At 40.4% G+C, this 27,171-nt stretch overlaps 1 protein-coding gene across 1 annotated transcript; it reads right to left on the minus strand.

Moving 5' to 3' along the window:
* Window positions 1-124: 124 nt before the first annotated feature.
* LOC138952721 (probable 4-coumarate--CoA ligase 1) lies at window positions 125-25,304 on the minus strand. Its single transcript, XM_070324432.1, has 13 exons — window positions 25,154-25,304; window positions 21,404-21,495; window positions 16,383-16,683; window positions 14,080-14,287; window positions 13,559-13,674; window positions 11,779-11,984; window positions 11,151-11,319; window positions 10,330-10,498; window positions 9,624-9,721; window positions 8,969-9,113; window positions 6,772-6,854; window positions 4,080-4,245; window positions 125-2,749 (listed from the first exon to the last, which is right to left on the minus strand). Exons 3-13 carry the CDS (start codon window positions 16,674-16,676, stop codon window positions 2,628-2,630), a joined length of 1,776 nt encoding a protein of 591 aa, XP_070180533.1. The 5' UTR covers window positions 16,677-16,683; window positions 21,404-21,495; window positions 25,154-25,304; the 3' UTR covers window positions 125-2,627.
* Window positions 25,305-27,171: the final 1,867 nt, after the last annotated feature.

Genomic DNA, 27,171 nt, shown 5'->3' on the forward strand with positions numbered 1-27,171 from the left:
CTACGATAAACAACAACAAAACTCCCCCTCTCCCCTGTCTCGCACACAAACACACACACACATACATGTGGGAATACACATACAGTCATTAGATCAATGAATCTCTAAAAGAACCCACTGTAAATGACATTTTGTAGTGAAACAAACTTTTAATGACACTTTCTAGTGAAAGAAATGTTATGACATTTTCTAGTACAGTATGGTATATGTCAGTACAAACACAGTTACAATCATGTCTCAGCGTGACAGTTCGTTGTGCAACACCAGTTAAGGTCAAAAGATCGCTAATATCATTAAACTGTAGAAGACAACCTTTAAAACTAACAGTGTACATGATTAAGATTTAGTTACCAAGAACATTAAGCAAGAGTACACCAGGAACACTGGAATAAAATGTTGGTGTAATCACAATCACAAGCAGTCATGGGACACATGGTTGTATGTACATGCAGGGATCAAGTTAACCTGAATTTTCCAATTTTCTATTGCCATAATTAAGAACAAAACTGTAATTCTTGTCATGAAAACCACACACAAATAAAAGGACTAAAAAATAGCAATTTCGAAACAAATCAATGAACAAACAAGATACACACAATACAAATTTGAAACACAAGCTCTTGTACACAATGTGAAAACACATTAACAGCGGACACCCCACCCCCCGCGGGTTAGGGGGAGTCCCATATTGGTTGGGACGAGACCCCCCGCGGGTTAGGGGGAGTCCCATATTGGTTGGGACGAGACCCCCCGCGGGTTAGGGGGAGTCCCATATTGGTTGGGACGAGACCCCCCGCGGGTTAGGGGGAGTCCCATATTGGTTGGGACGAGACCCCCCGCGGGTTAGGGGGAGTCCCATATTGGTTGGGACGAGACCCCCCCACGGGTTAGGGGGAGTCCCATATTGGTTGGGACGAGACCCCCCGCGGGTTAGGGGGAGTCCCATATTGGTTGGGACGAGACCCCCAGCAGGTTAGGGGGAGTCCCATATTGGTTGGGACGAGAAAGAATTCACCCGATGCTAACCAGCATGTCGTAAGAGGCGACTAACAGGTTCTGTTTCTCCTTTTACCCTTGTTAAGTGTTTCTTGTATAGAATATAGTCAATGTTTGTAAAGATTTTAGTCAAGCAGTATGTAAGAAATGTTACGTCCTTTGTACTGGAAACTTGCATTCTCCCAGTAAGGTCATATATCGTACTACGTTGCAAGCCCCTGGAGCAATTTTTTGATTAGTGCTTTTGTGAACAAGAAACAATTAACAAGTGGCTCTATCCCATCTTCCCCCTTTCCCCTATCCCATCTCCCCCGTCGCGATATAACCTTGAATGGTTCAAAACGACGTTAAACACCAAATAAAGAAAGAAAGAAAGTGGACACCCCAAAATCTGAATTTTGTCTTCACAAACCGCTGATCATTAAAAACACTCATACAGTCCATTATGTTCTTTGACAATGTACACCAGTAAACTCAAACATATATTCCTGAGCTAAATAACAAACTGCATACTGAATAGTTTTGCACACAAATACTCAATACAGAGATTCTTAAATTCTAACCTTATTCAATTCTAAAAGAGGTAAACACTTCAAAGAATTGTTAAAGTTAACACAACCACATTTGTTTAAAACATACCACAATTCAAATAATTCTCTTAAATACCCGTCACCGTTTAGGGTATAACAATTATACAACAGTAGATCAGTTCAAAGTTACATACATGCACACACACTCACATATTAATAAATTCAACATTACTTGCTTAAAAAATATTATGCATTTATGTCAGGATAAACATGCTTTAAAAGATGTTTTAGGAAGTTCCAAACACATATCTACAATCACTGGAATAACATCAGTTTCAATCACACAAAAATGAGCTTGCACAGCAATTAATGTTTTGAGCTCAACTGCTGCTTTGATTGTTGCATATTATTTTGTTCTTGCGACTAAATGAGGAATGTTGAATATTTTATGCATTTTATACAGGTATTTAACCTGTTTGCTTTTGTTACTCTCATGCAGCAGGGTCAGATTTTATGGTATTGGGATGATAGACTCATCATGCATAGACTTAAAGATAACATCCTTGCTACGCAACAAACAATGAAAATCATCGACAGACCTGTCCAGGCTTTTACATGAGATAAGAGCATCTTTCTTTGGTACAGTCAACAGGATGGATTTATGGTAATTTATAAGATTGTGTATACACAGGAAGGAAGGTATTTTTTATTGTGTACACAGGAAGGAAGGTATTTTTAAGTCATCGTCCCTAGAAATACCAGTGACAGTTAAATATATCTTTAGAAAAAACGATTCTACACAAAACAAAATCTTCCCACATGTAAAAGATGAGCAGAGATTACAAGGTTATAAAAATACTAGTTCTGTACATAACAACAATCATCTGAACGAACAATTAAAAGACAGAAATATAAATGGATGAAGATGAGCAGAGATTACAAGGTTATAAAAATACTAGTTCTGTACATAACAACAATCATCTGTACGAACAATTAAAAGAAAGAAATATAAATGGATGACAGAGAATTAAAAAACAATTTGATAAAATAATCAGAAATAAAAGCTAACCGATGGCATATCTTGAGCAATCAGTGAAGTCATCAGGATGCCTGCAAGGCCTTTGCCTTCAAAACTCGACGTAAAATCTTTCCGCTCGGTGTTTTGGGGATCTCAGCAAGAAACTCCACTCCACCCCGCAGCCTTTTTGATGGAGTGACTCTCTCTGCAAAACGACAATTCAACGCAAATCATCAGTGATCAAGGTTTGCAGCTAGACCAATCACGCACTCCTTTATTTTGTCACACCTGCTTCATGACGTAATTTTCAGCAATATATTATTAATCACAAACACCAACATACACACAAACACACACACACACACACATATGCAGACCTACGGAACAAACAGTTCGGTAAAAGATTCAATGCCATCTCTAACAATCAAATCAAAACTTAAAATTCATATCCATTCAATCACTGATTGTGACCAAGCCACTAACCATGACATAATATTGGAATAAAAAATGTGTAGTAACAAGTATATCCAGACCTGGGAACCCCTGTTTTGCACTTTGAGTATTCTCAAACAAACTTGGTGTATTTTCAAAAAAATTAGCGTACGCCACACAGCGTCTGCACATCCATGATTAAAACATGCCTCATGCGCGTCCGTCACACCGTTAATTAAGTTTACCTATACATTTAAAACAAATGCTTTTTTCAATTTTTACTGACAAAAACTGTACCGTATTTGACGGACTACAAGCCGCGACTTTTTTTAAAAAAAATCGCATTGCGGCTTATAAAAAGATGCGGCTAAAACGTTACCTAAACTTTCATTTCGCTCGATTAGCGATTACCGGTACTTTATTAGCTCTCTACTCAAGACTCGGCGCTTTTCTCTTTCTTTCGCAAATCTTCGTTTGTCAACAAGTCGTCGTGACAAGCGTACAGAGAAACTCCGGATGTATCAGGATCTCGCGCGTGCGAGATTTTGTTTTTTTGTGTCTCGCGATAGTTGGAGGAGCGAGAGCCGCCATGTTGTGTTTTTGTCTGCTCGAAATGTGCGCAAAAGTCGTAAATCATCCCAAAAAAGCTTATTCGGGGCGGGACTACATGTTTGTGTTGGTTACAAATTGTGTGTGTGTGTGTGTGATATTTTTCTTCAAACTTTTTCACCTTTCTTTGTTTCACTTGTTTATTCTCGGAGCCGATTTCGCCAAATACCGTACTTTCGTTTGCCTGGTTGTTTTGATTGATTGACACGATCCGATTATATTTTTTTTGACGGCGGCTAATATAGTGACGTAATCATGTGCCAAAATACTGGATCGGCTTCAGGACGGGCTTGTGAAGAAAAGTAGTCTAGGAATTTTTCTCGTCGTATTTTTTTCCCACTGACCGTACTGAGCGTATTCTCGACAATCATGCGTACAAAATACGGCGAAATCGTATGGTTTCCCAGGTCTGTATATCCCATTCTAAGAAAAAAAGCATAAAGAATCACTCGCTGAAACCTGCCAACAGTAAAAATCAACCCTCAAAGGCTTACCTTCGACAAACTTGCTGATTTCCTCAGGTGTGACGGTCACATCGGGTTTCAGCACAACGTAGGCCCTGGGCAGTTCTCCCACCCCCTCCTCAGGTATACCAATCACACTTGCATCGGACACGGCTGGGTGTGTCAGCAACAGACCCTCCAGCTCTGCAGGGGGAACCTGTCATACAGGAAAATTGACAGTACAGTGATAAAATAGAACCTACCCGTTCAAACCTAAACAAATCTAAGAAAATCAGGTCTTATAAAGGAGGGAGTCTTAAAATGGGGGTAAATTTACAGAGGTTATGAACAGAAAGTCTAAGAAAACAGGGTCTTAAAATGGATGAAGTCTCAAATTGGGGGGTCTTAAAAGGGGGGTTCCACTGTACAGCCCTTTTGAGATGGATACACACTACGGGTGGCACTGTACAGTAGAACCCCCTGTTAAGAGCTCCTGATTCAAATCACCCTATCTTTAGAGGCTACACTTTTTCAGATTTGTTGTTCATCACACCTGTAAATTAATCTCCATCTCTGCTAAGATCTGATTTATTTTTTCAGATCTTTTAGGGGTCTTAAAAAAGGGTTCCACATTCACAGGTAAATGCACACATACAGGATTCTTTATGGCTCTGACCATCTTGCCAGAGAGACTGAACACATTCAAAGCTTTCAGAGATAAGTTTTCCCTTCATTTACTTGTCTGTCTGTCCACTACAAAGACCATTGGGGAGATGTTCTCATGAACGTCTTGAAACGTGTTAAAAATCAAATGTTCCAATACCTTACCGTTCTTATTTTTTTTCATTCTTGATTTTGGGCAGTCTGTCTGGTTTTTTTTTATCTTGCCACAAAATCTAATTCAAGTACATGTAAACTCGGAGGCAAAAGAAACGCAAATAAAGGATGCGTTAATTAAACCTTTATGGACTTGAAATAAAAAGAAAATAATGATACTAGCATGTTCTGCACGTGTTGTTTTAGCGGTCTTATCTTGTCAGAACCGTGTTTGCCGTTATCTGGGTCACACGTGAGGTCTTGTTGACGGGGATCCCAAACCGTCATGGGGACCACTTTCAGCACATGCACAATGTGGAAAAGCAGCTTTTCGTGTTCAGAGTGTTCAGGCAAGCTGCACCGTACTCACAAAACTGTTACAACATTCATTTCTGCGACACAGGCGCGATGCCGAGACTATCACCAAATCAGCGCCAACAGGCGATCGGGAGACTTGATGCCAGACAATCAGTTCAGCAAGTTGATAGGGCATTTGGAGTAAATGTCACCACGGTTTATCGCCTGCAGCAACGTTTTCATGCCACTAACAGTACCTGCGACTTACCAGGACGTGGCAGACCCCGGGTAACAACAGCCCGACAAGATCGCTATCTTGTCCATCAACACCAGCGAGATGCATTCGAAACTGCCGCCAATACAGCCCGTAACACATTTGGGGGGCATGGACAACCCGTCAGTGCCAGAACTCTACGCCGACGCCTTGGTGGGCAGATCCTGGTAAATCGGCGTCCTGCTCGACGTCCTGTCTTGACAGCTCAGCATCGCCTGGATCGTCTAGCCTGGGCCCAGCAGCATGCCCACTGGCGCCATCGGGACTGGCGGAGGGTTCTTTTTTCGGACGAGAAGCGCTTTTGCCTGGAACCTGGCGATGGGCGTGTCCAGATCTGGCGAAGACCTGGACAGCGGTTTGCTAACAATAACATCCTGCAGCATGATCGATGGGGAGGTGTCAGCGTCATGATATGGGGCGCCATTGGTGTCAATTAGCGAGTGGGACCTGTCGTCTTTCAGAACGTCGGCCAAGGTCGTGGAAATGGTGTCAATGCAGACCGCTACATCAATCAAGTCCTGCGTCCCTATGTGGTTCTATTTGTCAAGAGGTACCGGAACTGCCTGTTCCAGCAAGACAATGCCCGTCCCCATACTGCACGTGCTACCCAGGACAGGTTGCGTCACAACAGCGTGAACATTCTGCCTCATCCTGCTCGATCTCCGGAACTCAACCCAATCGAACACTTTTGGGACATCATGCAAAGAAGGATTAATGCCCTTGCCCGGAGACCCCGCACAGCAGCAGAACTGCGTGCTGCCGTGACCCAGGTGTGGGCTCAGGTCCCTCAGCAGCAAATTAATCACCTCGTCCTCTCCATGTACCGGAGATGCGCCACAGTCATCAACGCCCAGGGAGGAGCAACATGCTATTGACTTTCAACAGTCTTCAAACAGTGTTCAGTGGAACATGGCACGTCATGCTCTCATCCCAATACACTTTTGCGTATGGTTTTTGTATCGGTCAATTCGTTTCCTTGTTATTGTTAACCCGAAATAATGAATTCGACATTAAAATTCATGGGTAACCCATCTTCACTGCAGCATTTGCGTTTCTTTTGCCTCTGAGTTTATTTAGTACAGTAGAAACCACCTTTTAAGACCTACCCAAATCTGAGAAAATCACGTCTTAAAAAGGAGGGACTCTTAAAAAAAGAGGTAAATTCATAGAAGCTGTACACAGAAAATCTGACAAATCAAGGTCTTCAAAAGGAGGAAGTCTTAATTTGGGGGGGGGGGGGGAGGGGTCTTTTAAATGGGGTTCCACTGTTCACAAACCATGGCTCTGCGTGCAAACAGTAAGAAACTAGGCACGTACAAAGCTCACAATAGCAAAGCTGATTCAAGAATCAGATACCTGATATCCTTTGTACTTGATGAGTTCTTTCAGACGATCCTCAATGACCACCATGCCATCCTCTCGCATGTAGCCCAAGTCTCCTGAGAAAAAAAAATGAAGACAGAAATATGCAATCTGTTAGTTTTTCAGATGTGCCGTTTAAAGGCACAGTAAGCCTCCCGTTAACCATCACAGATTCTGTCAGGCTTTTACACACAGTACAAACACCCTTTCATTTAAACACTCACCGCTTGAGAACATCCTGTGTGCCCTCCGTAAAGAGCGAGCAATTTTCAAAGAATTTATTTTTGCGTGGTTTATCTTACCCCTGAGCCATTGTGAACCCGTGTGATGCAGTTTCCCTTTTTCACAATGTGACAGGGGAGGCTACCGCTCCTTTCACAGCAGACTCTGCACCCGAGTTGTTGGCCTTTAAAAGTCAACACCGGTGTATTGTAGAATTCTGTTTGTGATAGGGTCTGGTGGTTTCCGATTGTCTGTATGTTCATGGAAACCTTCGGGTTTGCATAACAGTTTTTATAGGGCTAAGAAATTAGCCCTAACATTTTCAATCCTGTTTGATTGCACTTCGCTTCCCGAGGTGATCATAGTGTTTCGGCACACGGTTACATCGGGCGCTTGCGAGCAGGGATGGGACTCGGCATGATATGTTCAGGTAATGGCATAATATGACCACTGAACATTTTCGTGCTGTTCTCATTCTGCGAACTTGGGATGGACAGTGGTCCCCCGGTTCGGAACTTCGGGACGAAGTTCATTTCAAACGGGGGCGATTGTGACAGGGGAGGCTACCGCTCCTTTCACAGCAGACTCTGCACCTGAGTTGTTGGCCTTTAAAAGTCAACACCGGTGTATTGTAGAATTCTGTTTGTGATAGGGTCTGGTGGTTTCCGATTGTCTGTATGTTCATGGAAACCTTCGGGTTTGCATAACAGTTTTTATAGGGCTAAGAAATTAGCCCTAACATTTTCAAATCCTGTTTGATTGCACTTCGCTTCCCGAGGTGATCGTAGTGTTTCGGCACACGGTTACAACAATGCAGTCGTCAGTTTGTAATTTGAATGCGGCTCGCTGTGAGCTTATCTGCAATAGCACGTTATTATGTACCTCTGACTATGCACGAAACAAACGGATGAGGTTCACAAGAACTCTAACGATGGCTTTTGACTGTTCAGAGGAACTGGCGATGCTAACAAACCGTCGTCTGCTACAAGAACCACAACCTTGCGTGACCCTGCTTCCGGGCTTTTCTTTTTTCAAACTTTCAAAACTTCGAATTGTACTGATCTTGTCTTGATGAAAAAAGAATTCTTTTATGATTTAAGAATGTTTGTGTAACAAGCTGTCAATTTATTATTTAGATTTTACATGTTAGGTCTAGCGCCAAAACGCACCACGGTCTAATTGTGTGAGGAGACAATCCGCAAAATTAATTCTTTGAAAATTGCTCGCTCTTTACGTAGGGCACCTAGGATGTTCCTGTTCGGTGAGCGTTCAAATGGAAGAGTGTTTGTACTGTGTGTAAAAGCCTGACAGTATCTCTGATGGCTTACGGGAGGCCTACTGTGCCTTTAATATTTTTTTAAACTGTTAAATTCGTGTTTTTGTGGACTCTGCTCTTTGTTGTGTTCATTTTTGTTTGTTTAAGTATGTGGTTGATTTAGGAAATATGTTTATGTAAATTGAGAAGCAGATCTAATTTAAGCCTACAGACACGTCATTTAAGTTTGAATTTATCAGCCATATCGGAAAGACATGTTACAATAGTTCAAATAGAAACAAATCATTATAACAAATACAAATCAGGAATAACACCCCTTCAAAAATGCTTCTGTGATAGTAATTAATTGGCCAATTACCCAACCCTCATTTATATGATTATTGGCATGTCATCATATTCAGAAATCTGTATCATAAAGTCTGTCCGTTATATTTATTTATTTTTTTACACTTCAGCGCTTCGCATCTCTTCTATCTATGTCTCTGTTTCAACACACTCTGAAATTATAACAGGCAAAATATTAGCAAAGTTCTTATTTTGGGTCAATCGGTGTCATATGTCTTCAAGGAACTGCAAAAATAACAAACATATAAAAAAATATGTTAAAAAAATATAAAAATCGATAAATTAATTCTTTTATTTCTTTCAAAGAGAAAAGAGAAAGAAGGAGAATTAGAGAAGCAAGTAACACACCTGTGTGAAGCCATCCATCCTTGTCAATCATCTCGTCAGTGGCCTGTTGATTGTTGAGGTAGCCCAGCATTTTCTGTGGTCCGTCCATACAGTATTCACCCAGCTCTCCCACCTTGACTGGCTCACCGGTATCTACATCCACCAGCTGAAAACAGATATATTAACAACTGTCCAGATTCTGTGTACATTCATCTTTAATTTACTTGTAAATGTATGCTTCTCTGCCTAAGGTGTGTGTGTGTGTGTGTGTGTGTGTGTGTGTGTGTGTGTGTGTGTGTGTGTGTGTGTGTGTGTGGTGTGGTGTGTGTGTGTGTGTGTGTGTATGTGTGTGTGTCTCCGTGTGTGTGTCTCCGTGTGTGTGTCCGTGTGTGTGTCCGTGTGTGTATGTGTGTGCAGTGTGTGTGTGTGTACGTGCATGTGCGTCTGTGTGTGTCTGTGTGAATGCATGAGAGAGAGAGATAGAGAGAGAGAGAGAGAGAGAGAGAGAGATGGAGAGAGTGAGAGACAGAGAGAGAGAGAGAAAGAGAGAGAGAAAGAGGGAGAGAGAGAGAAAGAGAGAGAGATAGAGAAAAAGACGTTACCACAAAACAGACAGAAATATAACTACTTTGACTTAGCTCTAGTTATGAATGTAACGTGGTTATGAATGATCTACCTTTGCCTTGGTGTTGGGCACCAGAAGACCAATGGTACCGGGGTACCCAGGGTGACAGTCAATGTTGATGACAGGAGATGTCTCTGTCAACCCATAACCTGTTCAAAACAATTCAATTCAATAAAACTTTATTGTTTGAATGTATTAAAACAGAAATACAATCAACATTCATGGGGCTCAGCATCATTGATACCATTCCAAACACTCTCATGAAGGAAACTAAAGTTGTTCACTATCTTTTCTCAAATCGCCAAAATTCTGTTGCAAAAGCACTTTTAGAAACTGGCTTAACTGTGCTTAAATTCTAAATTGTAACATTCCCTCCCCTTTAACATCCCCCCCCCTTTTTTTTTTTAAAAACTTTAATGTTTTCTAAGATTTTGTTTTCACAATGTAGGTTAATTTTCCTCTAGTTTGAGACTCCCTACTTTACAGTAATATCTGATTTTCTAAGAAAGTTTGAGATTTTCAAACAAAAATGTCACTACACAATGGAACACCCCCCCCCCCACACACACACACACACACTTTTAAGACATAAAAAAATCTGAGAAAATTGGGTCTTTAAATCGATGTGCATTTACAGAGGTTATGACAAGAACATCTGAAAGAGCAAGGTCTCAAAAAGAAAGAAGTCTTAAACTGGGGGGTGGGTCTTAAAAGGGGGGATCCACTGTACAAGCACAAAGCAAACACAAAGGCATACCCTGGAAGATGGGAAAGCCCAGTCTGTTCTGGCACTCCATGGTCAGTGATTCGCTCAGTGGAGCAGCACCGCTGACCATGTAGCTAACGTTGGACAGGTCAAAGTTGGCCACCATGGGATGCTTTGCCAGGAACAATACGATCGGTGGTACAGCGTGGAGAATTGTGATCTGCAAATGAGGATTAAGCCATTAGGTATTAGCCTAAAACTATTATGGTCTGCAGAATGCAACTTGTTTTCAAGAGTACACTAGCAGGACTCCCCGCAGAAGCTCCCCCTAGAGGGTCCCAGGACTCCCAATGGTAATGTATAGGGGGTCCAAGGCGAACTTAAAGGGTCCAATCACCAGGTGGTGCATATTCTTGGTTTCAGAAGGCATATTCCTCACAGAGACAGGATGAAAGCAAATTCATATGAATGTTCTTTCTTTTTCTTTGGGGTGAATTTTTCTGCAACATTTAAGGAACATTCTTTCTAAAGAGAAGTTAATTGTTTTACTAAATTTATAGGAAACTAATAATCATTACTTTCCCAAAAGAAAAAAAAACATTCTACACAAGCCACCTGGCACCACAACCCCACAGTTGCATGAAAAGCAATCAAACCAGTCTCTTCTTCTTGTTTTAACATCAAGTCAAGTTAAGGTCTCAAGAAACCGACAGGCCACAATATCAAGCAGTAGCATTTCAAAGGAATCAGAAACAAACAGATACGACAGAAAAGATGGACAGATGGACAAATGAACAGCGACTTATTCTCTCTCTTTCTCTCACAGAAACACAACTCCAACAACACTTAAATCCCTCTCAAGGCTTCCAAACCTTTTCTTCATGCATTGCCTTGAGGAACATCTCAGGTTCGAAACGTGGAATGGTAACCAGTTGAGCGCCATTGTATAAACTTCCAAATTGCACAGCAGTCAGTCCGTAGATGTGGAAAAATGGCAGAAGTGCGATTGTCTTCTCGTCTGGTGAAACCCGCAAGAGATCTCTGTACACAACAACAAACATGGAAACTTTATGACTGAATTTTCTCAGAATTTTCTCAGATTCTATTCTGATTTTTGTTTCATAGTTTCCTGGTTGATCATTGGTGTGTGTAGTAATAATTTGAATGCAGGTTTCTATGAGATGCTGCTTTCCAGAGAATTGTGTCTACTAAGTGAGTTGCAAGCCACAATGGACATTTTTTGTTTGTTTAAGGGCAGAGGTGGCACAACATTTGAGATTTGTTGCTTTACAAAGCTTTTCTATTTTTTTTTTTTAACGAAAGCTTTCGAAGAATATCAGTCTTACAGTATGAGTAAATTTACAGATACTGGACTGAAAATCTGAGAATGCAGGGTCTTGAAAAAAAGGGCAAGGAGGTATATGGTGGTTGGGAGGGATCTTTAAGGGGGTTCACTGTATGGCACAAAGCTTCAAGAATCAAGCGCACCATGCAGCTCACCTTAACTGCATAATGTTAGCGACAATATTGTGATGTGACAGCATGACCCCTTTGGGAAGACCTGTGGTGCCGCTTGAATAGGGCATAAGAAGGACGTCTTTCTTTGGGTCGATGTCCACGTTTTCCGGAAAAGATTTCCCATCATCCTCCATTAGTGTGTGGAAAAACAGTGCTCCTTCTTCTTCATGGCCAAACGTGAAGGTTTCCTGTGACATAAAAGATGACAAAATACAACATGTAGGTATCAAGTAGTGAGACCAGAAAAAATCGGAGAAAATCAGGTCTTCAACATGGGGGAGTCTTAAAATGGAGGTAAATTTATAGTCTTCATGATTAGAAAACCAAACAAATCAGGGTCTTAAAGTAAAAGTCATTAAAGTCTTATATCAGGATGTGGGTTTATGGGTGGGTGAGGGTGTCTCGGTAACAGGTGGGATTGTAGTGTATTGCACACACACACAAATCAAACAAAACAGGTTTCTCTGTTTCTGTAACTTTTAGAAATATGCATATCTGTGTGTGAGGGTGTATCCTGCAGTAAAATTGAAATCAAGAATGCTGCAGTAAAACGGTGATGTTGTTTTACTGGAGAAAAACTGTTTACACTTTTTCTTCAGCATTTTGGCATTATTCAGTTATTCTGCAGAAAAACAGAAATGCTGGAGAAAAACTGTCTTTTCTGCAGCATTTCTGCATAATGTCATCTTTCGCCGAAGCAACGGGTTTTTCTGGAGCAAAACATTTTACTGCAGTAAAATTGAAATCAAGAATCTGCAGTAAAACGGTGCTGTTGTTTTACTGCAGAAAACCTGTTTACACTTTTTCTGCAGCATTTTGTACTGGCTCATTATAATGTTGGAGCACGCGAGCCCCCCTCTGTCAAGAGATGGACTCATCCAGAATTACCAATAGTTGTGCGTGACACGAATGTATTTTGTCTGTCTGACTTCCTTTCCGCCGGAAGTTCAAAGTTTCAAATTAAACAATGGCACCTGTCAGCAACATTGTCACATTTTCCCAGACGAACGCAGTAGTCCACTTCGTGTTCGATTTGCTTCAGAAATTGTTCACGTTCGGCCGCCATTTGTGAAGTTGAATATAATGCCCTTATGCTACACGCCTTTTGATTGGTACACTGCGGAACAAACTATTATACTATTCCAGCGGGCGACGAATACAAACGCTACTTTACAAGGTCGTTCGTTTTTCTCCAAAAAAACTGTCACAGACTATTCTGAAGAAAAAGTTAATCGCAATAATGCTGCAGAAAACCAAGTAAACATTATGCTTCAGAAAAACTGTTTTACTGCAGTAAAAAACGTTGCTTCGGAGAAAGATGACATTATGCAGAAATGCTGCAAAAAAGACAGTTTTTCTCCAGCATTTCGGTTTTTCTCCAGAATAACTGAATAATGTCATAATCCGCCAAGAGCCAGTACAAAATGCTGCAGAAAAAATGTAAACAGGTTTTCTGCAGTAAAACAACAGCACCGTTTTACTGCAGCATTCTTGATTTCAATTTTACTGCAGTAAAATGTTTTGCTGCAGAAAAAAACGCTGCTTCGGCGAAAGATGACATTATGCAGAAATGCTGCAGAAAAGAACGTTTTTTCTCCAGCATTTGTCTTTTCTGCAGAATAACTGAATAAAGTCATAATCCGCTAAGGATATTTATATGTGTTAGAAAAGTGTGTACACATGGTCTACACACAGGAATGAGCACCATGATCTTAACTGATCGCTGCACAAAACTGAAGTCATAACTTGTGGAAGTGGTCACCTTTATGCGTCCAGACACATTTGGATCACTGATGGCTTCCTTCACTAAAGGCAGCAGCTGAGGAATGGTGAAGATGGCACAGGCTCCATTGTGTTCCAGCATGCGACTCAGCTCAGCTACACAAACACATATAGACACAGCATAATGGCACTTTATTCCTCTCTCTGACTTCTCTCCATAATGCAAACTATATAGCTTAGTTCATAGTTGGCAAAACACACTTAGTTACTGATACTTAAGAGAAGCCATCACAGCAGCAGTGAATCAAGTGAGCTCTAATGTACTAAGTTTTCAAAGAAAAGGGCATGATATTGAGAGGACATTAGACGAAATGCACACCAGAGTTAATTTTTTTCACTGTGAAGCTTAGTTCACAGAGCTGAACTAATTAGTGGCATTGTTTTGCCTCACTCAAGAAGGGGGCGCAACTCTTCCACATCCATATAATCTGAGTTATTTCTGCAAAACTTCAGGCTTTTGCTGGTTTTATAAAGTTGTTCCACTGTGAAGTACTCCCTTACCTGCTGTGTACATGTGGTTGGCAGGGGAGACAATGACACCAAGACTAGCAGCAGCTAGAACAAGGATAGGGAACTCTGGCAGGTTGAGAGTGCTTGTGGTGATGACGTCCCCTTTCTTATAACCACGTTTGTGCAAAGCACTGGCTACTCGTCGCGCGAAATCTTTGATCTGCTGGTAGGTGTACTTTCTGCCCGTCAGGTAGTCAGACTGTAAAGAAGATAAAAATATTCATATGTCTTGTAAACAGCAGTACATTATCACAGATCCTCAGGCTCTGCGTCGTTAATTGTGCAATATCTAAAGAAAAATGTTCTTTCGAAAAAAACTATGCAGGTCCACATAACAAAGAGAAATACTGATGCATGTTGTCACAAGAAATAAAAACAATCCTTTATCTCTTTGTGCTTTGTGATGGCTATCAATAGAAGGGTTACCACTACACTTGTCTGAGCTCTAATACAAAATATAAAATCAAAGAAAATAAAGCAACAAAGTATCCAAGATTCAGCAGCCAGATTCTGAAAACATTCATCTTGTTCTTCCTTTCTATTCTATGCTTTCTCCTCTAGTCTGACTGTCCCTTTCCCTGCCTGTAGGACATCAGCCGACGTCCTAGATAACTTGCTTTAGCGGGCAACAAACCATTCAACAAACAACAACAGAAGGAAAAAAGAAACAAGTCGCGTAAGGCGAAATTACTACATTTAGTCAAGCTGTGGAACTCACAGAATGAAACTGAACGTAGTCCGCCGCTAGTGCAAAAGGCAGTGAAAGTGACGAGCCTGTTTGGCGCTGAACTCGGTTGCGCTGTGCTTCATAGCACGCTTTACTGTACCTCTCTTCGTTTTAACTTTCTGAGCGTGTTTTTAATCCAAACATATCATATCTATATGTTTTTGGAATCAGGAACCGACAAGGAATAAGATGAAATAGTTTTTAAAACGATTTCGGAAATTTAATTTTAATCATAATTTTTATATTTTTAATTTTCAGAGCTTGTTTTTAATCCAAATATAACATATTTATATGTTTTTGGAATCAGAAAATGATGAAAAATAAGATCAACATAAATTTGGATCGTTTTATAAAAAAATTTTTTTTTTTACAATTTTCAGATTTTTAATGACCAAAGTCATTAATTAATTTTTAAGCCACCAAGCTGAAATGCAATACCGAAGTCCGGCCTTCGTCAAAGATTGCTTGGCCAAAATTTCAATCAATTTGATTACAAAATGAGGGTGTGACAGTGCCGCCTCAACTTTTACAAAAAGCCGGATATGACGTCATCAAAGACATTTATCGAAAAAATGAAAAAAACGTCCGGGGATATCATTCCCAGGAACTCTCATGTCAAATTTCATAAAGATCGGTCCAGTAGTTTAGTCTGAATCGCTCTACACACACACACAGACACACACACACACACACACACATACACCACGACCCTCGTCTCGATTCCCCCTCTATGTTAAAACATTTAGTCAAAACTTGACTAAATGTAAAAAGAACAAACAAACAATGTGTGTGTGTGCATGCGCGTGCGTGCGTGTGTGTATAGGGTATTCATTTATACATCAAGGGCACACTGTAGTAGTAAATTCAGGTTAACACAGGTAGTGCTTTCTTTACAAATATTTCCTGGCAGAGAACAGGTTAAAGGCATGTGGGAACATTCAGCATCATCAGTGAGTGTGTTTATCAAGGTGGTGTGAAAAAGCTACTTTCTAACCTGTCCAAGCAGGATGAGACGAAAAACCGAGGTCCCTTCGTGTACACTACATTGGGGTGTGCACGTTAAAGATCCCACGATTGACAAAAGGGTCTTTCCTGGCAAAATTGTATAGGCATAGATAAAAAATGTCCACCAAAATACCCGTGTGACTTGGAATAATAGGCCGTGAAAAGTAGGATATGCGCCGAAATGGCTGCGATCTGCTGTTCGATGTGAATGCGTGATGTATTGTGTAAACAATTCCATCTCACACGGCATAAATAGATCCCTGCGCCTTGAGTCCGAGTCTGGAGATACGCGCGCGATATAAGACTTCACATAACAAGCATTACCACAAAATGACTGAAATGTTTCCTTAAGGCGGTCCTTAAATTGAGCCTGAAGTCAACTTTGCCAAGTCTTTTTACCGAAAACTCAGTGCTAAAGTTTCTTGCGGGCAGCTTCATCAAGCATACTTCGCGAAGTCAACTTCGCCCAGTTAAGGACAGACTATAAACTGAGTTTCGATTGTCATATGCATCACACAGCTTTTGAGGAGGTCAAACAATAACAAAATGTAATAACACTCACAACTGCAATATTATCCTTGAACTCATCACAACGGCCAAGGATAAATTCAGCAAAAGAGACGTCAGGGATCTCGACATCAGGAATGCGACTGCGAATATCAGCAGGGGAGGTGACTGGTCCAGAACTAAGGCATCTTGCAGACGATCTCACAAGTGCAGATCTGAGATTTTGTGTCAAGCAAGGCTGGTTCGGTTTTCTGATTGAGGTGTAGCTGAGTGCTCTGGAGGAAGAGGAGATTCCACATTCTCGCAGTATGCTCCTCAAGTTCTGTTTGGTAAGTGCACGCTTCATCATGGCTTATCTGAAACAAAGAAACAAAACCAATGAAAAAGAGTTAAAAAAATCAGTTCTACATTACTGTAGGCGATGTGCATACTTACTTAATACTTAAATGGAAAGAACATTAGAATGAACAAGACAAAATTTTTGTGCATATGTGTTCATAAATGTGCATCTGAAAAGTGGATGTAAATTCAGATGAAATTTTAAACTGTACGGTACATGTATTTAAGAAAATGTTTCAAGTCTAGTCAAAACACTTTCCTCCAAAAACGGCGTATGGCTGCCTAAATGGCGGGGTAAAAAACGGGCATACACGTAAAATTCCACTTGTGCAAAAAAAAACCACGAGTGTACGTGGGAGTTTCAGCCCACGAACGCAGAAGAAGAAGAAGTCAAAACACTGAACACAGACTGTTAGGTGATTGTGAGTTCAGTAGAACAGATGCACAAGCATTAGATTACACAGTTGCAATAAAGCAGAAGTATGCTCACACAGGCTTAACCATTTCTGAAGGCAAAGTGGCCAACAGTACAATGGATACTGATACAGTGGAACCCCCCTTTTACGACCTCCAACAATCTGAAAAAATCAGGTCTTAAAAGGGAGGGAGTCTTAAAATGGGGGTTCTACTGTAGCTAGACATGCAGTCAGCAAACCAACCACAGGTTGCAAAGCTGCCACTTATAAACACAGATGCAACCTTCTGTGGACTTGCAATCCTACATACCTGAGACAGGCAAACTGTTATTTGGCTAATTATAAACGTTTTAGTTTGTTTTCAGACAAAATCTGACATAACTCCATCCTGCCCTGATGTATATTTGAGTAAGTGTTGACACTCATGTGCATATCTGCATAATTTTGCGTTTATGTGTGTGTGTGTGTGTGTGTGTGTGTGTGTGTGTGTGTGTGTGTGTGTGTGTGTGTGTGTGTGTGTGTGTGCACAGGCCTGTGCTTTTTTCAGTACAGAAAAGAAGTCATCAGATGTGATTATCATGTACACACACTAACCTTTATATGTCGCAGTTGCACTTTTCTTAATTAAAGATAAAACAAACGAATAACACAAAATGTAGCCCAAAGAATGCAGACTGTCTTTACAAATAATGTCAGCACATCACTTATCAAAGTGAAGTCACATTTGAAGAAGGCTTCTCTTCACCAGCATTCTGTGCCATAGAAATATTACAGTACTGTCATGCCCTATCTTATTTATTCCTATAAAACAAAACACACATACACACACACACAATCTTTTTTTTTAACCTGGAGGGGCCTATCTTTTTTGTAGGTAAAACTATAGCCTATTATTCGTTCTTCCTGCACAGTTATTTCCGACTCAGACTCTCCTCGGTGTCCAAACACCCCCGTGTGTACACGCAAGCACAAGACCAAGTGCGCACAAAAAAGATCCTGTAATCCATGTCAGAGTTCGGTGGGTTATAGAAACACGAAAATACCCAGCATGCTTCCTCCGAAAGCGGCGTATGGCTGCCTAAATGGCGGGGTAAAAACGGTCATACACGTAAAAGCCATGGGAGTTTCAGCCCATGAATGAACAAACAAACAAAAATTTCCCACTATTGGATAATGAGTAAGTCAGATAAATGGCAAACAAGGAATTATCTTCACCGATTGAACCACGAATGCATCATCAGTGTAACAGCACTATGATAAACTAGAACAGCTAGTACACACACACTAATACCCTCTCACACTCAAACAGGTAATATGTTAGTGAATATTTTCAAGTGCCTGTGTTAGTGTGTCCCATACATTTTTCACCTTATACCATGGAACCCCTCTTTTAAGAGTTAAAAAAAAATCTGAGAAAAGCAGGTTTTAACATTGCAGGTCAATTTACAGATATTAATGTGATCTGACAACATCTGCATGGGGTTGTACAGGGCCCGGGGAGTATTGGCTTTGACATCCTTAGCAGGGGAGGGAAGTTTGTGGGTGTATGGGGAATGGGGTGGGGGTGGGGGGGGCGTTGTTTGGTCCTAAAACAGGGGATCCAATGTACTCATATTTCATCTGGTACATGTAATACTAGTGGGTTTTTTTCAAGTGCCTGTGTCGGTATGTCAATATGCACCTGTCACCTTAACTTAGTGTGATCTAACAAGTCCATCTAATCTGATAGCGGAATGCGTTTATCGCTATAGCTTGAAGCCCTGTAGAGGGGTGTGTGGGGTCAGACAAGTTAAGGTCAGGTCATGCAACCTAGCTGTACATGAACCTGGTGTGTATCTTGACACATTTAAGCAACAAACTGTTAAGTACCCTGTATGTCAACACCTTCAACAAATAATTCATAAAAGATATAATCAAACACGTATTATGCCAAACAAACAAATAAAACCCAATACACAAAAACAAAACAAATAATAACACACAGAAAAATGATAACAAACTAAACAGAAAATAAAGATTTGTTAAGAATACAGAGTGAGAGCCAAAAAGGCATGGGACAGATTGTGACTTAAATGATGCGAGAGATTTTCATTAAAATAGGTAAGAGTACAAAACATAAAAGAAATATTCAATGTATTGCATATAATTTCACACAATGTTTGCTGTATTTATCCTAAAAACAACCTTCAAAATAAACTATGCTTTTTTCTGAAATCTAGATGAATTATTACCAGCAACAGCTGACATAGCATGTGCACTGTCCAAGGACAAAGTACCAATCATGAATCACAATTAAAAAAAACACCAACTCTACTGTTCCAAGCTGGTGCAGAAATGTATGCTAATGACTTCAAAACAGATCTCATTATTCACTGCCGCCATGATCACTTACCTGCAGTGATCAATGGCCTACTGATCTTTATGGACTGGGTGGCCGAGTGGTAACGCACTTGCGCTCGGAAGCGAGAGGTTGCGAGTTCGACCCTGGGTCAGGGCGTTAGCAATTTTCTCCCCACTTTCCTAACCTAGGTGGTGGGCTAGTCTTTCGGATGAGACGAAAAACCGAGGTCCCTTCGTGTACACTACATTGGGGTGTGCACGTTAAAGATCCCACGATTGACAAAAGGGTCTTTCCTGGAAAAATTGTACAGGCATAGATAAAAATGTCCACCAAAATACCCGTGTGACTTGGAATAATAGGCCGTGAAAAGTAGGATATGCGCCAAAATGGCTGCGATCTGCTGGCCGATGTGAATGCGTGATGTATTGTGTAAAAAAATTCCATCACACACGGCATAAATAAATCCCTGCGCCTTGAATATGTGCGCAATATAAATTGCATAAAAAAAATTAAAAAAATAAAAAATCCCTGCGCTTAGAACTGTACCCACGGAATACAGGCGATATAAGCCTCATATTGATTGATATATAGATTGTCTATACAGTGGAACTCCCTTTTAAGACCCCTAATTTAGGATCCCCTTCCCCCCCCCCCCCCCCCCCCCCCCCCCCCCATCTTAAGAACTTGCTTTTTCAGATTTTCTGTTCATAACCTCTGTAAATGTACCACCATTTTATGACTTCCTCTGTTTGAAGACCTCAGTTTCTCAGATATTTGGGAGGTCTTAAAGGCTGACATAGTCCGATTTAATTAGTTTAATTACTTCCAGGGCTTTTCCCATCGTTGCGGGGATGTATAAATTAAGCTTCCTGCCGCAAGTTTTAGGTTTGAAGTCTTTACCAATTACGAGAAATAATTAATTCTTTATTGCATTGTTTAGTAACAGTTCTCCAGGACTTGGGCTATTTTTAGACCGTTGACGCGAAAACCAAAGATGGCGTTTGAGACTGTTCTGTTTACATTCGACACTATCAACACCACTTTGCAATACTGAAATCATTTTTTCTGTGTTCGAAAGCTACAGCCAATCGTTATTATATCCCCTTAGGTACAGTTTTATAACATTATTGGCACATGTAAACAATATGAATTAATTAATGAACGCTACGAATATGGCAGCCTTTAAGAAGGAGGTTCCACTGTATTCAGCTCAGTGGTTTTCACCTCACTACAGGTTGCCTCTGATCATCATCACTGCAGGCACCCCAGAATACACCGGCAGTAAAAACTGCAGGATCTCTGATGTGCATATCTTCCAAAGAACCAGGTGTCATATCAAGCGAACTGTTACTGCATGAAATGTGCACGATGAAGCTCCTTTTCACCGTGATACAGTGGAACCCCCTTTTAAGACTCCCTCCTTTGTAAGACCCTGTTTTCTTGGATTTTTTGTTCATAACCTCTGTAAATTTACACCCATTTTAAGACTCCCTCCTTTTTAAGACCCGATTTTCTCAGATTTTTTGAGGTCTTAAAAGGGGGGTTCCACTGTACTATATATTGGCTTGGCTAAATTGATTAGTCTAAATGTTTGCCCGCACTGCTTGTGAGGAGTGCAACGCTTCCACAGCACAAACTTATCCCAACAGAGTTACTTGTGAACATTTGTCTATATTTTCTAAATGCATTAAACACGAATGAAATAGACAAAAGCACAATGTTGTGATTACACTGCACAATAGTGCATGTACATAGACAAGCAAAACAGTGCATGGTCAGCTATAAGTGGCAGTTTACTGTACAGCTCACACACACACACACACACGCACACGCACATACAAACACATACACACACACACACAGTGAAACACACACACACAGTGAAACACACACACACTCTCTCTCTCTCATTTTATCTCCCTCCCACAGACATACAGACAGACATGGAAAAACAGGTGAACAGACAGACACTTCACTTACCTGTCAAGACTGTACTGAAAACGATTCGCTTCGAACACCTGCACCTTACCCTCAAAGTGACAACAAGCAACTGCTATGTGAGTTTGTGAACCCTGCACAAAATTAATGAGAAAATCAAACACAAAATTTAGCAATGTACAAAATTATTTCCAAGAAACATTTCAAGGAAACAAACACAGCAGTGTACTATACAGGAACTGCATGTTCATTTATAACTAAAAATTGCTTATGAAATTGCATGAAGCTTATGTAGCCATCACAACATTTGTATTGAAAATGTTGTTTGTCACATTGTTGACAGACAGCTGTGTAATGTAAGGGCAGTAATTGTGTGTAAGGGCAGTAACTTAAAAGATAATTGTTTGGGGCAATTAAATTGGTGGATGAATTATCAGATTTGAGTTATTGTCAAGTTGATTAGGTTTAAATTAATTGAATCAATGGCATGAAGGAAAACTGGGGTTAAGTAATTATGATATTTTCAGGTATTGTCATTTATTGTAACAGTTGTTTGGTTGATTTTATAATTATGTGTTGGTCACACTTTTATGGTGCTAGTCCAAGTTTTTAGCCAGGATTCTTCCTCTTATCCTCCATTGTATTCTTGAAAGTACTGCCAGACTTTTGAAGGTTTCTGATTTGAAATTGTTGTGATCCTAAACCAGGGTCACCGTTTCCTCCTATCTTCTAGTTTTGGTTTTGTGCTGAGCTTTTAATGTCTCGTTGTTCTTGTTTCAGTTGTCTCCCCTGTTTCATAATAACTCATATTTTTTATTTGTATTTTTTGTTGCGTCTGGTGAACATATAAAGTAAATGCAATTAAATTGAAAAAGAAAGATCTTACCCCGAACCCAACCTATAGTATATATACTAGAATGAATACCCGCTTCGCCGGGTAGCCGGCTTCGCCGGGAAGAAGTACTTAGAGCCGTACGCCGGCTTCGAACAATGGACTGACCCGCCAAGCTTAGGTCCCTCCCAGATTCGTGGAATGGGAACAGCACGAAAATGATTCAGTGGCCATAATGCCATTCCTGACCATATCGAGTCCCATCCTTGTCGACGAATGTAACCGTGTTAATCACCTTTGGAGGCGAACTGACTCCACTCAAACAGGATTGAGCAATTTAGAGCTTATCTGTAAGCCCTTTTGAACTGTTATGGCTTCTCAAAGGAAGGCCAGTACATACAAATACATAAAAGCCGCCAGACCACATCACAAACAGAACTGAACAATCCCCAGGTGTTGCTCACATAGAGAGAGATACACACACACACAGACACACACCTACACAAACACAATAACAATAACAATAACAGCACTTTATTGTCCATTAAAATATTACATAAAAATGGAAATTTTTCTTCGGCACACCCTGTCTGCCTGTAAACGATTATAACAACAATTGTATAGGACGACACACATAAAACATAAAACATAAAAGGGATACAATCAAATATGATATTGCACTATGTAAATTTACCCTCTCATATCACAGGAGTTGGGTTTCACAGCCGAGTAATCACATTACAAATATTTCCCACACACCTTCACATGTACACATTGTTTGTTTTTTCCCAGCCGACCAGCCTCTACGTGATGCGAGAAGAATTTAAAATGGTGACTGCAGAAGGCAGGAATGACTTTTTAAACTGGTTTTTGCGTGCCAAAGGGACCTTATAACGTTTACCTGAAGGGAGAATTTCGAAACAGGGGTTGAGAGGATGGATCGGATCACGGACAATTTTGAGAGCTTTCCGCTTAATGGCAGCTTCGTAGAGACTGGTCAGCTGTCGTTGGGGTTGCCCAACAAGCTTGCTAGCCGTCGCAACAATGCGGTGGAGTTTAGCTTTGTTTTTAACATTTGTGGTACCATACCATGTCACAATGTTAAAAGTCAGTATGCTTTCAATCAAACTGCGATACACAAGTTCCATAACACTTTGATTGACATTAAAATATTTAAGCTTCCTGAGAAGAAAAAGTCGCTGCTGAGCTTTCTTATAAACAGCATGAACATGATCACTAAAAGTCAGCTTATTGTCAATTGAAACCCCAAGATATTTGAAGGTTTCCACAAGTTCAACTTCCTTGTCGCTTATTCTCACTTTTTGGGGACCACAATTATCACTCTTTCCTCCAAAAATCATTTCTTTTGTTTTGCCTACATTCAACTGCAAGAAACAGAAAAGCCATATCTATAGAGAGATAGATGACAGTGTATTTTTCGCGTGGCTATAAATTAATTCGACCTTTGCACTTTTACAGTGAGGATAATTTACGGGTCCAATTTACGTTCTGGACACTGCGGTGACCTTCTAAAAATAGTAACAGAACGCCGGGAATATCCGAAGATGCCCCATAGTGCACCATACGAACGAAGGGAGGTAAACGCTGAAAACCTGGAGAAGATGAGAAGATAAGGAAGAGTTACTTATAATGGTGAAATGAACACAAAAACCAAAATCGGTTCAGCGCTGCGCGCTGAGAGCACGTGTTGAAATATCTCATCGATGATATTGTGTCCGGGGTGTAGCTGAATACGGTGTCCAAATTTGAAAAAGATCCACCGAGAACTTTGGCTTTGGTGTGTCGGTATGGGGGCCCGGGTAGCTGAGGTGGAACCAAAATAGCTGAGGTGGAACCAAAATCGGTTCAGCGCTGCGCGCTGAGAGCACGTGTTGAAATATCGACCAGGCTGTGTCCTGTCCCGGGTCTACCTGAATATGCCCACCAAATTTGAAGCAGATCCATCGATAACTTTGGCCGTGCATCGCGAACTCACACACAGACACACAGACACACAGACACAAGTCGTATATATATATAGATATATCATATATACCCACTTAATTATACCCATTATGTGGCAGGTTACAGTACACTTATAAGTTATATGCACACAAGTTTTAATTAGTAATCCCTAGCATTATAACCACGTCATGTCCCAAATAGACACTTGTTCTGGGGACAGAAAACCAAGTTAGCATACATATATAGCATAGATTGATAATACACAGTACAGATCATACAGTCATGAGTTCAGAGAAGCAAATATAAAGTAGATTTTATCATGTCACACAATGCAGTTACCGCCTTAAACTTAAAGCCAGAGCTGTGCACCTGTTGTACTTTTTCAACACAGCAGCTAGGTATAGTGACAGCTAACTCCAACAGAGGATTGTAAGACAAATTCTTTTCAGCTCTCATATGCTATCCCACTAGCGGCAAGTTACTACTGCATATAACGCAACAAAATATGTGGTGTCTTCTAGCAAGTATTTTGAGCCCGTGGCCCTCTAACTTTTAAGTGTTGATAGCACCTGTCACAAGTATACTGACACAATGAAAGTCAGATGTGTCTGAAACATGTTCGTCTGTGCAGTACAAGCAGCACAGTGCTTTTAATAGGGAACATTTTTGACATGTCATGCATGCAAACAACACTGAACTATGCCTCTTTCTCCATAAATTCCTGAAGTAATTATAAACCAAATGAAAACTCTGAAGCCGAAAAAAAAAGCCATTTACAAAGCTTGCACTGAAAAGCAACAAATTCACTTGAATCATGCAGTCTTCAACAAATCCAATGGTTCACTGCCCACCTGCGCTACTATACTACTACTGTCTATATTATATAAATAGAGCCCAATTGTTTACAAATTACACAGAGAAGTAAACAATGTTGTCACAACATCACTGCATGATGCTGATTAATAATTGTGATCTACTGCAAGTGTATAGAGCACCTTATTCAGAACAACACACAAAATCCTCCTTCCAACGTACGTGCTCTTGTTAAAATGTGTGCCCAAAAGTACACACCTCTCACAAAGTTATAGGTACATAATGTAGAGAATTAAAAAAAACATGCACATACAAAAAGTACAGCTCACAAGCCACTGCTAAACTTCCCCTTTGCAACACAACACAACATAATAGAAAGTCAACACCGCACAAGCCTACCAGCTCTCTCCTGCTTGTGTTGCTGTAAATGTTACACGGCAAAGAGCCTAGCTGAGGTGAGAGAGAGAGAGAGAGAGAGAGAGAGAGCTTCTACCTTCAGCTACCTGGAGATAATAATAGCACCTGAATGTAAACCAAAGGGGGCACCCGACAGGTCGATTTGCACTTTGCCCCTGACCTAATACATATAGGTCCCTTCCCAGATTCAAGGGACCATGACCATTGTGACCACTTGACTGAGCAACATTGCTTAGTTGCCCGGCCACAGCTAGGGCAATCTTGTGGCACGGTCAGCCATTGCACAGTCCATTCAAAATTACTGGGTCAACCATGCAGGCTGGTCATAAAGCCAGTCATAGACCTATATATCTAAATATAGGTCCCTGAGCCAGTCAGTGTTGAATGAACGAATTTGGAAGGCAAGTAATTGCCTTGCTTGCATGCATGTTTTTTTTCCTCCCTACCCGCTCCTTTTTTTTAACACAAAACTACAAGATTAACCTCAATCTATAATTATCTACTTTTCCCATAATCTTACCCCTGCAGTTAAACCCTTGCCACACTTCTTTTGTATGCTCACCGTACTTTGAACGTGTTCCTCCCTATCACCCCCCCCCCCCCCCCCAAAGAAAAAAGAAAAAAAGAAACAAGTCGCGTAAGGCGAAATAACAACATTAATTTAGTCAAGCTGTCGAACTCACAGAATGAAACTGAACACAATGCTTTTTTCACAAAGACCACATACTCGTAGTTTCGTCAGTCCACCGCTCGTGGCAAAGGCAGTGAAATCGACAAGCCATGCAAAATAGTGCGGTAGTGGTCGCGCTGAGCAGGATAACACGCTTTTCTGTATGTCTATTCTTTTTACCTTACTGAGTTTGTTTTTAATCCAAACATATCATATCTATATGTTTTTGGAATCAGGGACCGACAAGGAATAAGATGAAATTGTTTTTAAATCGATTTCGGAAAATTAATTTTAATCATAATTTTTATATTTTTAATTTTTAGAGCTTGTTTGTAATCCAAATATAACATATGTATATGTTTTTGGAATCAGAAAATGACGAAGAATAAGATGAAAATGTTTTTGGATCGTTTAATAAAAAAATAATTTTAATTACAAGTTTCCGATTTTTAATGACCAAACTCATTCATTAGTTTTTAAGCCACCAAGCTGAAATGCAATACCAAAGTCCGGCCTCCGTCGAAGATTGCTTTGCCAAAATTTCAATCAATTTGATTGAAAAAAATGAGGGTGTGACAGTGCCGCCTCAACTATTACAAAAAGCCGAATATGACGTCATCAAAGGTATTTATTGAAAAAATGAAACAAGTCGCGTAAGGCGAAATTACTACATTTAGTCAAGCTGTGGAACTCACTGAATGAAACTGAATGCACTGCATTTTTTCACAATGACCGTAGTCCGCCGCTAGTCGCGGCAAAAGGCAGTGAAAGTGACGAGCCTGTACATGTTTAGCGCGGTAGCGGTTGCGCTGTGCTGCATAGCACGCTTTACTGTACCTCTCTTCGTTTTAACTTTCTGAGCGTGTTTTTAATCCAAACATATCATATCTATATGTTTTTTGGAATCAGGAACCGACAAGAAATAAGATGAAATTGTTTTTAAAACGATTTCGGAAATTTAATTTTAATCATGATTTTTATATTTTTAATTTTCAGAGCTTGTTTTTAATCCGAATATAACATATTTATATGTTTTTGGAATCAGAACATGATGAAGAATAAAATAAAAGTAATTTTGGGTCGTTTTATAAAAAAATAATTTTAATTACAATT

Source organism: Littorina saxatilis, linkage group LG17 (assembly GCF_037325665.1).
Source record: "Littorina saxatilis isolate snail1 linkage group LG17, US_GU_Lsax_2.0, whole genome shotgun sequence".
Lineage (NCBI taxonomy): Eukaryota > Metazoa > Mollusca > Gastropoda > Littorinimorpha > Littorinidae > Littorina > Littorina saxatilis.